General features: G+C 44.1%; 1 protein-coding gene across 6 annotated transcripts in view; it reads right to left on the reverse strand.

Annotated features, from left to right (window-relative positions):
- Positions 1–17063, reverse strand: part of BRSK2 (BR serine/threonine kinase 2) — a 457676-nt gene that overhangs the window by 221032 nt on the left and 219581 nt on the right. For all 6 annotated transcript variants that reach the window (XM_034770318.1, XM_034770317.1, XM_034770316.1 and 3 more), the window contains exon 2: positions 1000–1094. In XM_034770318.1, coding sequence (XP_034626209.1) covers positions 1000–1094 — 95 coding nt within the window. The remainder of the gene's footprint in view (positions 1–999; positions 1095–17063) is intronic.

Genomic DNA, 17063 nt, shown 5'->3' on the forward strand with positions numbered 1-17063 from the left:
TTAATGGTGTTAGTTTAAGGAGCTGGCTATTATTAGCCTGGGTGCAATTCGTTAAATAAGTTCTCCTGGGAATTAGCATTGGGCTAGATCCTTAGACGGTTTAAAATGTCATGGTTCCATTGACATCAGTGGAACTAGGGCCGGCTCCAGGCACCAGCTGAGCAAGCTGGTGCTTGGGGCGGCAGATTGTTCGAGGCGGCATTCTGCCCAATCCTAGGGCGGCACGGCCACATTTTTTTTTTTTGGTGTGTTCCGTTCCGGCCGCCCTGTAGGGGGAGGTGGTGCGGAGAACCAGAGCGCCCTGCAGGGCAGTCCTCTTCCTTCCCTCCCCACCGACTGGAGCGGAGCCCTCGCAGCAGGCAGCAGGAGGCGGCGCAGCGGGAGGGACCGCGTGGCAGCGCCCCTGATGTAGCCCTGGCCGCCCCCTTCTCTCTCTCTCCCGCCCGCTCCCTCCCCCTCTGCCCCCCTCTACCCCCCAGCCTGTCCCCCTGTACCCGCGCTCCAGCCACGCTGCAGGTTTTTTTTTTTGCTTGGGGCGGCCAAAAAGCCAGAGCTGGCCCTGAGTGGAACTATACCAATTTACACCAGACGAGGATCTGGTGCATTAGATCAGAGAGCAGAATGAAACCATACCACAGAACAGCAGTAAGAACACTCACAGAACAGAATAGATGTCCTCACCCATCTCTGAGAGTAACAGGCATCACACACCATCTGGTGGAACTTAGAACCCCAACACATGCGTCTGCCATCGCACAGCAGTAACAGCACTGAGGCTGGCCGTTAATTTTGCTCTTAATTAAAGCACATGCATACTCCTTCTTTTTAACTCCAGCCGCCCCCACCCCTGAATTATTATTATTATTATGCACTGCACAGTCCTAGAACTGACAGGGATGTTTGTTAAACATAATTAAGGATATTAATTTTGCATGGAACAGAAGCCACAGAGCCAAGAACTATACTTTCCCCCCCTCAAATCTCCCATTAGAAAATTACCTTCATTAGCACCGACTCGCTGAGCTTCTCCCTGTTGACAATTTTTATCGCGACCTTTTGACATGTTACACAGTGAACCCCCAACTTCACAAGCCCTGCAGGAAAAACAGAGAGATAGAGAGAGAAAGATGGTTAGAGACATCCCCCCGTTAAGCTCTTTGCTGTTAGCATCTTACATGGCAGTTTGGCTATTTATATGCAAATGTTTTTCCATTAGTCCTTCTTACTCCCAGGGAAAAAAAGCCTGTGAATAATGAATAAACTGTAGAAGATCCGGCAGCACTAGGAGTTAACCCACGTCTACACTAGGAACGCTTTGAGAGTATAGCTATATTGGTATACTATACTGGCAAAGCACTTCTAATGCAGATGTAGCTTATACCAGTAAAACTGAGCTTTTGCCAGAATTGCTTATTCCAGCCCCCACTAAGAGAAATGATCTATACTGGCTCAAGAGCAGTTCTTCCCATATAACTATATCTACAGAGGGGGCTTTTGCCAGCACAGCTATATCGGTCGGGGATCATACCTCTTCACTCCACTGATTAACGTAGCTGTGCTGGCAAAATTCCATAGTGCAGACTTGGCCTAAGAGGACTTCCAGGTTCTCCCAGTGCTGCCACAATTAATGGGGCTGTCATCTTTCTATTTCAGTCTCTCCTGCTGGACAAAATGGACATTGTGATGTAATGTTATCATAGCGTGCAAAAGCATCAACATGTTCTGATGCAATGATTCAACCCAATGATGGTTTCCTGACCCAAAATAATTTTCAGGGCAGTTATATGGTCATACATGCAACAGACCATTTATCTAGAGGATACCACAACATTTGGGACAGAGACAAACCTAAAAAAACTAAAATAAAACCAACCAGTAACTGGCACTAGGGGTATCAATAGCTATTACAGATTATAGGTCAAATTCTTCTTTTATTTACAACAGTGCAAATCTGGAGTAACTCCAATGAGCTCGCTCAATTTACACTAGTGTCAAACTAGCATTTGTCCCTTTACCTCTCAACTTCCCTTCCATAAAGTACGGTTCTGCTCTGAAAGGTAGCAGCATAAAAATGATACCTTCTTACTCAACAGATCTACTTCCTGTGTGTATTCAATCAGATCTGCTTGCGTTAGTGACTAAAATAAGTTTTACTGCTTTTTACTCCCATCAGCGCTGCAGAGTCAACACAGCTGCAGGAGACTATGCTGGATTCTATTACTTCTTGTGCATCATCAACAGAATTGTCTACTAAGTTTGAATCAGTGAGACCTGTGCAACCCATGGCACTGCACAGGGGGTCACCAAGGGCCAGTGTGGCCTATAAAGCCTTTATTATTGCTGATAATGCACAAAATGGAAAGAATCCTGCTTAATTCTCAGAACCCAGACTGGGGTTTAGAGTTAGGAGGAAAAATCCATCTTTTTACTTATAAGCTGAATATAGTGGATTTGGATCCTTGAGAGACAATGAACATGGGGAGGCCTTTTCACAGACTATTCATGGCAAACCACACATCCAGATGGACCCATGTTAGCCCTTGTCTCAGAAAGATCTGGCCCCAGTGGAGTGAACGGGGGTTCTACCACTAAATCCAATGGTTTGTCCTCAGAGGTATGCCTACTTCTTAATCTTACTGTAAATCATAATTTTGGAACTGTGAAACAGAGGTTCTGGGGGAAATACCCTTGGTTATGCCCAAGAAATGAACCCCACCCACCTTTCTAGCTCCCTCCCTCTTCTGCACTCTGCTCACGTTTGTTGGAACTTTCTCGTCACACACCACACATTCCGTGTTCAGACTCAGCTGGTCAAGTGCTGACACGGCACAAAGCAGTTTTACTTTTCAGCCATAACATAAACGAGTCATAGAAACTAAGAGCTCAGCAATGACAAACCCATTTGAAATTAGGTCCAGCAACAGCCTGCCCACTGCCTTGGGCAACTCCCAGCACCCAGCTGTGCTAGGACCAGACCACAATCCCACATCTAAATTCAGTCTACTCAATAAACTAATAGCATTGCTGGCACCACATTCACCTCTCCCAGCAGCTGCAATGCTACCGCTGCTGCTCCTCTTTGGCTCCACTCCTTTGACTGGACAGCGACTTCTTGGCACTACTTGCTTGTGGCTATGCACAGATTTACTCTGTGTCCATTGCTTTCTCCTGGCCTCCAATGAGCTCTGAATCTTTTGCAAAAAAAAAGTGCATCATGTTTGTATCATCCTTAACTCTCCCCTCCGCCCCCATACTAAAATACTCTGGCTTAACTTCCAGTTGTATTCTTTGTAGCTGGATTTCCAGCAGTCCCACTGTTGCAATGGCACAACACTGCATTGTTGCACCATGCAGAACACTGCCTGTGAGAGGACAAAAGGCTAACCTGAAGCAGCAGTGTGCTCCCCTAAGGTACAATGTTGAATTGCTGGTACCTTAGATTGCAGGATCTGAATTTAAATGTGTTGTTCACAATTAAAGATGAGGTGGAGATTACTTATCTGTAACTGGAAGTTGTGAGTTCCCTATCTGTATCCCACACGTGGGTAAACGTGTGCCACACGTCCGAGTCTGGAGATTCTTAGTACCCAGTGTCCATTGGCCCACATGTGCACAGTTGCTCTCTTTGTGCTCCAGACAGAGGGCATAAGAGATAGTGCAAGCTGACACCTCTCCATTTCCTCTTCTTACCATGAATCAGATAAGATCCAAAGCAGAGGGGAAGGAGGGGCAGTTAGTGGAATATAAATAGGAACCATGCATCTCAAGAACTTCCAGTTACAGGTAAGTAACCTCCATTTCTTCTTTGAGGGCTGGTCCCTGTGTGTATTCCACATGTGGATGCCTGACAAGCAGTATACAGACTGGGGCTGGGTGGGTAGATGCAAGGATGCAGTCAGTAAAGATGCTTGAAGAACTGCAGTCCCTACAGCCACATCTGCAGAGGAGGCCTGAACTAGCACATAATATTTTGTGAATGTGTGAATGGAGCTCCAGGTAGCTGCTCTGCACATGTCCAGTATCGGTACCTCCTGGAGCGATGCTGTGGAGGTAGCTTGTGCTCTCCTTTTGGGGGAGGGATATGTGCTAATTGATAGCACGCAGTGATGCAAGCAGAAATCCATTCAGAGATTCTCTAAGAAGATGTCACTTGTCCTCGTGACCTTTCTGCTATAGTGACAAATAATCTGGGTGATTTTCTGATTGGTTTGGCCCTTTACAGGTAGAATGCCAGGGCTCGTCTGACATCCAGAGAATAAATTCCTTTCTCATCAACAGATGCATGGGATTTCGGGAAGAAAACCAGTAAATGGATAGGTTGGTTGACATGCAATTCAGAAATTACTTTAGGGAGTAACTAAGGATGATGGCAAAGAGAGTCTTTCTCCTTGTGAAAAATGGTGTATGGTGGGTCAGCATCTTGCTCACTATTCTGGCCAAAGTAATAGCAACTGAAAATGCGACCTTCATGGAACGGTGGGACAGAGAGGATGTGGCCAAAAGTTCAAATGGTAGTCTGGTACCTATTAACAGGACGAGACGGAGGTCGGATTGACCACTGGCAGGAAGGACCTGACTAGGCCTTTCAGGAATCTAACCATTGTTGGATGAGTGAAAATGGAATGCCTGTGTACTGACCCTGACTACTGTAAGATGGACCCACAGTGAGCTAATGGAAAGACCTGAATTCTTCAATGGCAGAAGATAATTTAAAACAGCTGGGATATCTGCAGGTTCTGAGGAAGACAGATTGTGCCTTGCCCAGGCGGAGAAGTGTCTCCATTCAGCTAAGTAGCAGTTCCGAGTGGAATCTTTCCTTCACAGTTGTTTTAGTTCTGATGCCTGTTCAAAACCAGGCTGTAAGATCATGTGGGTCTGGATTGGGGTGTCTGATTTTGCCATTCTCCTGAACAAGAAGATCCAGGAAGGGGTGGATCCTGACAGGAGGATGGGCTGACATTCTCAAACCAGTCCAGAACTGTCTGGACCAATCCAGTGCTATGAGAATGACTCTGGCCTTGTTGAAATGGAAATTTCTCACATCCTGTGATAGCAGAGGGATGGGAGGAAAGGCATATCTAAGTCGGTCTGTCCATGATGAGAGGAGAGCGTCACCCTAGGAATTGCGGCCCACAGCTGCTCTGGAGCAGCACAGGAGATGTTTCCTGTTCATTTAGGATGCAAGGAGATCCCATTGAGGTATTCCCCAAGGAGTGAATATCTCGCACAGGACAGAGTTATGTATTTCCCACTCATGGTCTGCAGAGGAGTGCCTGCTAAAAAATATAATAATAATAATATACAGAGATATACCTATCTCCTAGAACTGGAAGAGACCTTGAAAGGTCATTGAGTCCAGCCCCCTACCTTCACTATCAGGACCAACTACTGATTTTTGCCCCGGATCCCTAAGTGGCCTCTTCAAGGACTGAACTCACAACCCTGGGTTTAACAGGTCAATGCTCAAATCACTGAGCTATCCCTCACCTGAAATTGGCTGCTTGAAGCGGGGGCTGATGTGGCTGAAGAGACAGGTCTATCACTCTTAGATGGACCCAGTGGATGCTGGTCTTTATGTTTAGGAGTTGGAACCAATGAGGATACTGAATGATCCTTTTTATTTCATACTTTACCCTCTTTCCTGGGGTTCTCAAGTGATACTGAGCCCTTAGAATTTGCTCGCGAAGGCTCACCTGACTAGGATGAATTAGGGGAGGGAGTCTCTTCTTTTAGAAGCACAGCTGGAGGGGGGAATCTGTCCTGATGACAGTTCTAGGCTCCACTCCTAACCTCATGCCTGGAGGCTGATGTACCAGGGGGTCTTTCTGGCCCAAATCAGAGTCAGGTCTCATGGCCTTCTCCATAAAGTGTTTCCTCAAACTTAGGCTCACAAGCTGTGTGTGTTCGCAGGGGAAATGAGTGGCAAATGCTGCACTTTGCTGAAATATGTGTTCACACAGAAAGGAGAGGCAGCATTGGTGCTTGTCACTCACAAAGAAGGAGCAAGGACAAGAGATGCAATTCTTGAGCCCCGGGACTCTGGGCACAGTCCCAGTCTGTGGAGGGGGACTCCCTGAAAGGGGAGAAACTAAGCTAAACTAACTATAAACTACTATATCACAACTTTAGCCATGCTAAATATTAAAGCTATTTATAATATATACTTACAGGCTGATAAGAAGGAAGCTGGAGACATCTGTGAACACAGAGGATTTTGACTCAGGCCAGCAGCAATAAGAAGGAACTGAGAGGCATCAGCCCACATTGCCTCTTATGCCCTTGGTCTGGAGCCCAAGGAGGGCAACTGCGCATATGTGGACAACAGACACTGCTTACTAATAATCTCCAGACTTGGGCACATGGCACACAGGAGTACTCATGCGGAATACACATAGAGACCGGCACTCAAAGAAGAATGTTCCTTTCCGGTCTATATTACCTTGCACCTTCCCAATCTATAAATTAAATTTCCCCTGTCCTCCGCCATACATCTTGACAAGACAAAACAGGGCCCTTGATCGTAAACATGAGAGGACATCTTATTGGATAGGCAGGTTTCCCTGGCAATGAGAGAAATGGTATCTGGACTCAGGGCTAATCAGTGTCACATTGTCCAGTGCCTCTCCCCGGCCACGAACTTGTCAGACAAAGTCTAAAGCTCAGGCTTAACCATTGCATCTACCCCATTAATAAATGTTAAACACTGAGAAACACTACATGCCTTGTAAAAACCAGACAATGAGCCGGATTGTACTTCCACACTGGTTTCGCATTGGGTTAACTTGACTGACTTAAAGGAATTTCTCAAGATTTACATTGGCGTAACAGAGAACAGAATTAGGCCTTACATATTTGAGATCACTGGAATTTCTCTCTCCCTCCAAGCCAAATTTAAAAAATACAAATAAGGAAGGTTGCCCTAGTGCTGCTTGTCTTGTGCCTGACCTGCAGGTAGAGAGAGGATGACATTCTCAAGGGCTCTCAATACAGCACCTTTTTCCAGCCCCAAATTCACTTAACTGTGTATATTTGAAAAAGAAAAATTTAACCTTTCCTTCTGATTTTTGCTTGCCAATGTCACACGATGGCTACGAGCAAGAGACAGAGTGTGTGTGTGTGTGTGTGGCCTGCTAGTGGCTAGTCCACGTAAAGGATAAGAGCCTACTACTGCTCGTAGTTAAGCGAGTTGCTCTTTTAGTTCAAGCAGTAAAAGCTCCTGCTTTGGAGCTGAAAAGTCCTGGCTGCTATCCTTCCTGATAACCCATAGTGGGGAGTTGTTAAACAGAGGTGGCTTGTACGGGGATTTGAACATCTGTGCACTTCAGATGTTTAGGATGAGCTTCTTCTGCCACACAGTGTGCGTAATGTGCTAGGTGTGTTATGTTTCCCTCTAGTGGGTAGTCTAGGGGATGAGAACCTAATAATGCAAATTAACTAAAGGAGTTACTCCCGAAGCTGAAGTGATAGACTCGTGATTTGGAGTGGAGGATCCAGGGTTCTATCCTTCCTAATAGGCCATGGCCGAGGCGTTGTTATAAAAGCCCTGGGTTGATTCCTGTTCAGTTCTTATTCAACAGTAAAATTAGCTAGTGCTTAGGACTTTGAGTTAAAGGAGTTCATTAATTAAAAGTTTGTTTCTACAACACTTTGGAGGTGCAATGTAGTCCATACATTCTGGCCAGCCACTGGTGTAGCTGCAACAGTGCAATCTCTAAGGTAGACAGGATGCTGTAATTTGCACTGGCACAGCTTATCCAGGATTTAAACATGGGCAAGGTGCACCTGTGCAAATTATGCCTTTGCCAATCTATCTTTAGAGTTTGAGCCAGTGCAGCTATGCCAGTAGCAGAACCCCCCGTGTAGTAGTAATCAGTGTTTTATTACAGAGCCCCTGCAGAGACAGAGATCACTGTGGAAATCAAGGAAGTGCAAATAAAAGGTTTACATAACAATTCATCTGAACATCCCACCCCCATACTTTGCTCCCTCCTTTCTCATTGCCAAAGGGACTTCCACTTTCTATCCCTGGGTACCCAGGAGCTCTGGTGTATCAACATCCAGGGTCTACAAAATGGGCTGCTACAGAAGAGGATATGATATGCAGACATTTGGTAATTTGTCAGGCTTCCTTTGGCCTCAGCTTCACCAGGAATGAAGCCCTCTACTTTCAGGTTGGGGGCAGAAGGAAGGGAGTGAGGGGAGCTATCATCATCTTTTCATTTATAATTAAAAGCCAGAAACTGAAAATTCACAAGAGCATCTGGCTGTTTTCCACCGAACAGAAAGAAGGAAACCCCGACCGATGATACAAGAGAAAGGCTGACAGGAGAACAAGAAGAGTGAGGGGAAATATCTTTGCCCTTCACATCCTAATGCTACAGTGTCCTACTGACAAACCTCTGGTTAAATCTTAAACCTAGGGGTGAACTTGAGCTACTAACTGGAGTTAAAAGTTGAGATGCTCTGTCTTCCCTGCTATTTTAACCTGAGTTAGCTAACCCAGGGCGGGAGGGATAGCTCAGTGGTTTGAGCTTTGGCTTGCTAAACCCAGGGTTGTGAGTTCAATTCTTGATGGGGCCACTTAGGGATCTGGGGCAAAATCAGTACTTGGTCCTGCTAGTGAAGGCAGGGGGCTAGACTCAATAACATTTCAAGGTCCCTTCCAGTTCTAGGAGATAGGACATCTCCATGAATTTATTTAACCCAAATTAAGAACACACTCTCTTTTTCAATGTACACAAACCCATCTATATGGGATTTAGTGTAGTTGGCTGCCTCTTTACTGTTCAGTCCAGAGCAGGATTTAAGGACAACTTAGGCCTGATTGCCCACTTCATTGCACCTTGCATAGTCATTTATATCAGTACAAAGTGAGTATAAACCCTCACCAGTTCAGAATGGTGATTTTTGTGCAGGTGTAAACAACACAAGGTGCAAGGCAGTGGAAAATAAGGTCCCCTGTGTAAAGTGTTAACCTAGGAGCTAGTGAACCAGAGAAAAGCACAGGCTCTTTCTGTGGTCATTAGCCCCACTTCTGTTTACTGTGAGAGACACTCCAGGAGTAATAGGGCAGTTATTTTTTCAGTCCTATCCAAACCTTGGCTTCTATTGAGGATGCCAACAGGAGGCAAATTATCTTTTGGGAAGGGGTCAAGTAAAGATCATGAATCAAGTAGTAACATTGTCCTTTAAACACTGTATTTATGGTACATTCTGTGTTGACGCACATGAGTTCTCCCATTCTTCCAGTGTTATAGGAAGCTTCATGTGTGTTTCATGGTTCTGATTTTTTGAAAAACTACTATGTAAATGAGTGCATTATAAACATAAATAGCAATTTAGTTAAATTACTCCCCACTAATTAGGGGGGATGTGTTCAGATCTCTGGGAACAGAAAATGAATCAATGCTGTATTTGTAAATACTGATAATTGCCTGTAATGGGAAGACTACTGGGTCTAGAGTTGTTGAAAAGATTTTAAATAATTTGATTAAAAAAAGATCACCTATAAAATGAACACTGTCCATTTCTTCAAATCTAAACTGCTGTGAGCATGGGGTACTGCAGAGCAATCCCCATTTGGGAGCCAATTCTGGGAGCTGTTTCAGAAGCCAGCTCGGTGACCTGTCTGCCCAATTTGTTTTTAATGTTTTTTCTAATTGTTGGGAAGTGCCTCAGCATATACAGGGCATTATTGTACCTTTTAAATCTTTGGTCAAGATAATCAGCTAATGTAAATGAGCATAGCTTCACTGAAGTCAATAAAGATGCGCCCATTTATATCAGCAAAGACTCCATATGTGCATATTTGTTTTTAATATCACTTAATTTTTTCAGAGCTTTTGGACAGTTTGGTTTACTTAGATCAGGGCCATTATATCCAGTACCAAGTTAGTGGAGAAGAACGGGACACTTTAAGTGCTAGCATTGTTATAATTAACAAGTTTATTATTAACTGCCAGTATCCATCTCTCTAGTGGCGACTAAGTGGATAAAAATGCTTTTTTTGTGCTAGATAATTTCTGGCATATGAATTGGCACAAATGCTCTACAGTATATTCAGAGAAGCAATACATAAACAACTTTGAAGTTCCTGGAAACGCTAAATGAAACGCCAAAGCCCAAAAGCTACATATGGCCACAGGGTTGAGCACTTCATAGCTGCTGGAAACAGAGTCAAATCCCAACCTCACCAAAAGCAATGGCAAAACTTAGACATAACGGACCAAATCCAGCATGTCAATACTCAGTTCTTACTCAGGCAAAATTCTGCCTGACTTCAATGGGAGTTTTGTCTGAGTAACATATCAGTAAGGACCTTCAGATTTGTGCAGTGTGTCCAGAAAGAGGCAATAGAAATAAAAAGTTCTGGTCATTATTAAATACTCTGGCAACTACTTTAGGAAGGTTTATTTGAATGTTGAGAGGATCCGCTCTATTCCATATTGAGAAGCACTGGTGGTCTTGCTCAAATCCATATGGGACATCTATCAGTATCTCAAAGCTCACACAAAATCTTGCGTAGTTACCACTCTCTGCTTTGGAGAAACCCAAAGACTGGAAATGCAGGGGGAGGGAAAAGGGACTCAAGGGTTAAAAACAATCATCATTCAAATTGCTGTACATAATGAAAATCAGGAAATGCTGACACTAGGTATTGCCAGCACAGTGGGTCTGCTCACTGCCCTGCATAGTCAGCAAAGGCAGCCGCCAGAGAGGATCTGTCTTGTACCTTATACCTAGCTTGTACATCCTGGGCATGTGGGATGAGAATGAGGCAAGAGAATCAAGAATCAGATCAGATGAATGTACTAAGGGGCCCTGGCTACATTCCAGACAATAGTATACTGCTCAGTTGAATTATCACTTAGGAGTCTGTCCAGACTAAAGATAGTGCTCTTGTTTTAATTTTAGTAAACTAATTGCAAATGCTAATGTAGATACTCCAGGACACAAATGTTTGTGGTTTACCTCAGGGCTCAGCCTAGCACTGGCAATGAATTAGTCTGAGTTAAAACTAGAGCAAAAACTACATTAGGCATACCCCAATTAGTCCTATTTTCACAGGGGCCTCAATATGGCTCTGAAAGTCTGCGTGTGTAATCACCTGTGTATGCACTTTTCAAGCACTAAGACCTGTGCATATAAATGCTAGAATTTACATACCCATATAAATTGGGATTTGCTTTTGTAAATCCTATCAGGTGTTCCTGACTGAAAAGTACACACACAAATATTTACACAGATCTACATGCCCCAAAACAGACCACTTCTGAAAATGAAGACCTAAAAGCAGCAAACAAAACTATTCACACACAGTTAGAAGAAGCTGGGGAAAATGTTTATAAAATGTGAGATTTCTACCCCTTACAACAAATATCTTCAGCCACTATGGCTTCTTTGGGGTTAAATCAACTCAGTTACACCAGATGGCAACACTGACTTCAGTGGAGTCACTTAGGATTTACACTGATGTAACAGGGATTAGAATTTGGCCCACAGCGACTCAATTTCCACAGCTGTAAAATAAGGATAATACTTACTTACCTACCTTGCAAGGATTCTAGGGGGATTAATTGATTAATCCTTATAAAGAACTTTGAAAAAAAACCTAAAGCCCTGTGTAAATTCTAAGTATTATTACTAGCAAAATTGCATCTAAAATACAATTCTGAAAAGAAACATCTATTTCATTTCTTGTTAACAACTCTTATTTCATTCACCACGTTTTTCTGGTCCGTAACTTGATGGTTCTCCACAGTACATTTCCTACTTTCATAGCTGCATTTGCAATAAGTTTGTGTCAGAGCATCTTGCTTATGGAAAACCATAATTGTTCTTAATTACTCAGTCCCCTCATTGAGCAGATGTTTATTTTTCTATAGCAATTGTTATCTCTAATTATTGTCTTTAAAATAAACACAGTCTTATATCAAGTGACATACAAATTATATGGTGTCAGTTTATAATTGGAAGTGGGGGGTGTGGTGGTTTAATCTACAAATCTAAACAGATGTGGATGGAGGTACCCTGTTCTGTAATGAAGTAATTTGACCATGAGCTGTTCTACAAAGATTCCAGGGCTGGAAGGCTGTTCTAAGAAGCCTGTGCAATAACTGCTTCTAAATTGAATAAACTGTAATTACAGTAGGAGTACAGCCAGAGTTCAAATTTTCAGCATGAGCATGGAGGGAGCTGCTCATCAGTGCCAGGATTCACACTTCCTGGCTCAGAACACAATGGGGATGCATATATCAAATCATTACAGCCTGGATTCACTCTCTTAGGGCTCAAACAGAGCCGGGCTGGGGCGGTGAGGGGAGAACACATATTAGCTCACTAATGCTAGGTTTCACACGGTGTGCTGTGGAGATGATGGTGGGATCATCCTCCGAGCAATGCAGGATCAAGACACACAGAACTGAGATCGGCTCTAGTGATTTTTATCTTGGTCTCTTGCTTATAATATTTTGCATATCAGTACTTCTTGCAAACCCCTTGCGTCAGCTGCATGGAGTACAGAATGTGACTGAGGAGTTCCTTTGACATGCTGCCTTCTTCAACTTACTACACACATGCACATGTTCAGAGTGTCCCCCTGAGAAACCAGGGCAGAAACCTCAATGGAAACATTGGTGCCACCATTATTAAAATGCTTTTGTTTCATCAGGTGGAGGAAAAAAAAAAAAAGCCAACCTAAACAAGGTTGAAGTTTCTTGGGATATTTCGAGAGCTTGTGACTTCCTGCCAGCTGGGCTTTTATTTCAAAACAGCTCTTCATTCCCTCACAAAACACTTGGGGAACTATGCTTTGCTGCCACTGGAGAGACACAGGTGGCAGCTTCCAGAAGACATGTGTGAAAACACCCAGCCAAAGCTCCTCATGGACAAGAGGAGAGGACAGTGGCTTCACTTTTTTAATTAAACAGATATAACAACATTACAGAGCTCTTCATGGCTGCAATAGTGAAAACTGCCTTTTTCACAGCTCTGGATGAACCCTGGGAAAACTCTGCCTCTAACCCCAATCTGCCGGCCCCAGAAGCTGAGAGAAAAGAAAAGCCAGCATGGCTCCCATCCTGCCTATAGCAGCCAGATCTATGCACCTCCTTGAGGAAACCTCCTTGAGATCAAAGTCCACCTTCAGACCTCATTAATCCATTACCAGTAGGTGCCTGAGGGCAGCTGTTCTCAAACACAAGGGGAAGTGGTAGGAGGTACAGAAGAGCCTGGTCTATCCCTCATAAGATAGCTTTTAAAAAACATGTCAGTGTAATTAGGTAGCATCTGGGTAATGAGCCATGCTGTCCTATCTTGGTCTAGTGATCCATTGAGGAGGATTGATGCTCTAACACAGTGGGTGTCAACCAGGGTCCTGGGGCCCCTTGGGGGGCTGCAAGCAGGTTTCAGGGGGGATGCCAAGGAGGGCTGGTATTAGACTTGCTGAGGCCCAAGGCAGAAAGCCAAAGCTCCACCGCATGGGGCTGAAGCGCAGGGCCCAATGCCCTGTCACCTGGCGCTGAAGGCTGAGTAGCTTAGCTTCCCAGGGACCCCTCTGGCATGGGGCTCAGGCAATTGCCCAGCTTGCTACCCCCTAATACCAGCCCTGGCTTTTATATGCAGAAAAATAATTGTTGTAGCATGGGTGGGCCATGGAATTTTTATAGCATGGGGGGGGTGTCAGAAAGAAAAAGATTGGGAACCCCTGCTCTAACAAGGAGGGAACATCATAGGGTGGGATGGGAGGGAGAGAGTGGGGCACAGACTGTTTTTCATATGTTTATTGAATTGATGTTTTAATCCTATTTCCTTAGTGCATTTCTCATGTACTCTGCTACCTCCCCCCCGCCCATTTCTTCCATCTTTCCTGTGTGTGGCTCCCTCATGACAAAGGGCCTCCTGCATTTCAGGGACTTGCCTTATATTTTCTTTGTGCGATTCGCTATCTAATGATGTTGTCCTAGGCCTTATTCTTACACTAGCCCCACTCTTCTCAAAATGGCCAGAATGTTCTTCATCCTGCAAGTCCTTGCACAGAGCACAACAGAGTTGAGCAACTCGCGGCCTTGGGCACAACATAGCAAGGGCAGTTTTTTATCCTCCAGTGCAAATGTGAGTGCAGGATATACCTGACACATGTCAGGGTCAGCACTAGAGAGGCTTGACCCTGCACAGCAGAGGTAAGGAACACGGAGTACAAGCATCAAAAGTACCAAGCAGGATGGGGAACACAGGGGATCCAGATTCTAAATCTAGGCCTAATCCAGCACCCACTCATGTCACTGGAGAGCCTCCTACTGCCTTCAGTGGGCTTTGGTGCCAACAAACACCACAGTGTGGTCCCCCAGATACTAGCAGGAGACATGGCCAAAGAGGAGAGAACACAGCTATTTGTCTTATTTGTATGATTATGATTAATGTGTCTTTCTAGACTCACCTATCTTCCACCCACACTTTGTCCCTTTTTACCCTGTGCTCTTGAGCGTAAGGGAGTAGGTGTGTCAAGGAGACGGAGACTTACTATTGGTCTGTGGAGATGATTACATCTAGCACTTAACGTAACTCAGTAGTGCCCATCATATTAGCTGCAGCTTAGTTGGATGGACCATTTAAGAGCAATGCTTGGGACAAAGGGGTGAGATTCACCAGGTTTATCTGGTAGGAACAAGCTGGGAACCGTTCAGTATCCCAGTAGCCTGTAATAATACATGCAGGAGTTTTAGTCCATTAGCAGATATTCCTTTAAAAGGATTTCCCCAGCAAGTGGGGTTTATGTACTCAGTGCAGGGAACCTTTACAGGTAATTATCTAACAAGTTCATTTCATTGTCATTTTCACCAGCCTTCCAGGTTCAGTTGCAGCACAGAGGGAAAGCCTGGGCTTTAGGGTGGGATGAGAAAAAATAAGAGAAGTGCTTGACCATCATCCATTTCCCATCTTCAGTGTCAGGATCCCAAGTTCCCAGAGAGTAGGGTGATCCGACAGCAAATGTGAAAAATCGGGATGGGGGTGGGGGGTAATAGGAGTCTATATAAGATAAAGACCCAAAAATCGGGACTGTCCCTATAAAATCTGGACATCTGGTCACCCTACCAGAGAGTAAAAAGCTGCCAGTAACGGACGTGCCCAGGCACACTGCAAACAGGGTCTGAAAATTATCTGCTTCCCATCTCAAATTTTCATGGGCCCTCATCTTTCCAACCCCAACCAGCTGGGCAATTTAAGAGTATAATGTTTATTCTATGCATCAAGCATAGGGATCAAACCTCATGATTCAATGTCATCACACACAGATGTAATGTTACATTATCTCAGGGTCCCAGGACAAAGAAGTTGCAACCCCATCAAAGTTTCTAGGCTGAGATTTAAAAAAAAAAAAAAAAGGCCTAAAGTTAGGCCCCCTCTATTTAGACCACATTTAGCCACCAGGAACTGCAGCATCCCCTCTCAAAACCCACCTCTTTAAAAAGAGACTCATAGACTATACTAACTTTCACACTAAATAAAGACATAAAATAAATAAAAATGAAAGTGTACCACATATGCATAAGTGACAGCCATGTGGCTAATGGAGGAACCACATAATATATTGCAAAGCCATATGATACATTTATTTACCATGAACCTTTGATCACTTCACATGCCCTTTACCCATTAATCAGACTCCACTTAGATTTAGCATTCTGAAGCCATGAGCAACTTCCAACAGCTGAATTTCACCCCCCAAAAATTATCTCTTCCTGAGGTCTAGAATTGCCAAGATTCAATCCTGCACAAATGACTGGTTTTTCTATACCTAAAAATGTCATCATTTTAATGGCTAATACCTTGTAGTACACAGCTAGAAACAGGAGCTTTATCCCAATGGAAGAAGATGATTCCCAGCTTCCCTAAGGAACCTGACACCTCTTCTTACCTAGAAATGGCCAGAGAGATCAGCCTTTACAAGTGTGACATTTTTGATATATAGAAAAGTTACTCTGGGTGATATTTAGACATTTACATAGGTTCCTCTGAGCCCTACACAGCTGAACTCACAGTAACTAAGGCATCTGGGTTTATAGGCGGAAGGCTAAAAGAAATAATCCCAATGCAATTTTGAAATCTCTCTAAAATCTTCCTAAAATAATATACGTGGTATATAAATAATACATGAAGGCATAGGTTGATCATCATTCATTTGAGATAACCTGAATAATTCAGTTGTGGCTCGGCCACTCGTGAGCAATGTACCCATCTCAAACTCAAGCCAATAAACCCTTTAGAGCACACTCGGCCTAGGTGTTCTGACAATACCAATAAATAATAATGACAATCCCCTAAGACTATAAATTAAATAGAACAATGTAAGGAAAATCTTCACTATCACAGCCCTCTAGACACAAGTATTAGTTGCCTCAGTGACTGCATCATTATATTGTCTTTTCCTCATTCTTCCCATCTCTGACTGCTCCCCTTGTTGTTATCTCCTCCTGTTCTTGACTTGTCTTAGGCCTGGTCTGCACTACGAGTTTAGTTCAAATTTAGCAGCGTTAAATTGAATTAACCTTGCACCCGTCCACAAAACGAAGCCATTTACTTCGATATAAAGGGCTCTTAAAATCGATTTCTGTACTCCTTCCCGACAAGGGGAGTAGCGCCAAAATCGACCTTGCCATTTCAAATTAGGGTTAGTGTGGCCGCAATTCGACGGTATTGGCCTCCGGGAGCTATCCCATAGTGCATCATTGTGACCGCTCTGGACAGCAATCTGAACTCGGATGCACTGGCCAGATACACAGGAAAAGCCCCGCGAACTTTTGAATTTCATTTCCTGTTTGCCCAGCGTGGAGCGCTGATCAGCACAGGTGATCCTGCAGTCCCGGAATCAAAAAAGAGCTCCAGCATGGACCGAACGGGAAATACTGAATCTGATCTCTGTATGGGAAGATGAATCTGTTCTATCAGAACTCCATTCCAAAAGACGAAATGCCAAAACATTTGAAAAAATCTCCAAGGCCATGATGGACAGAGGCCACAACAGGGACTCAACACAGTGCTCCGTGAAACTTAAGGAGCGTACC

The sequence above is a fragment of the Trachemys scripta genome, chromosome 4 (genome assembly GCF_013100865.1).
Source record: "Trachemys scripta elegans isolate TJP31775 chromosome 4, CAS_Tse_1.0, whole genome shotgun sequence".
In the NCBI taxonomy this organism is placed as follows: domain Eukaryota; kingdom Metazoa; phylum Chordata; order Testudines; family Emydidae; genus Trachemys; species Trachemys scripta.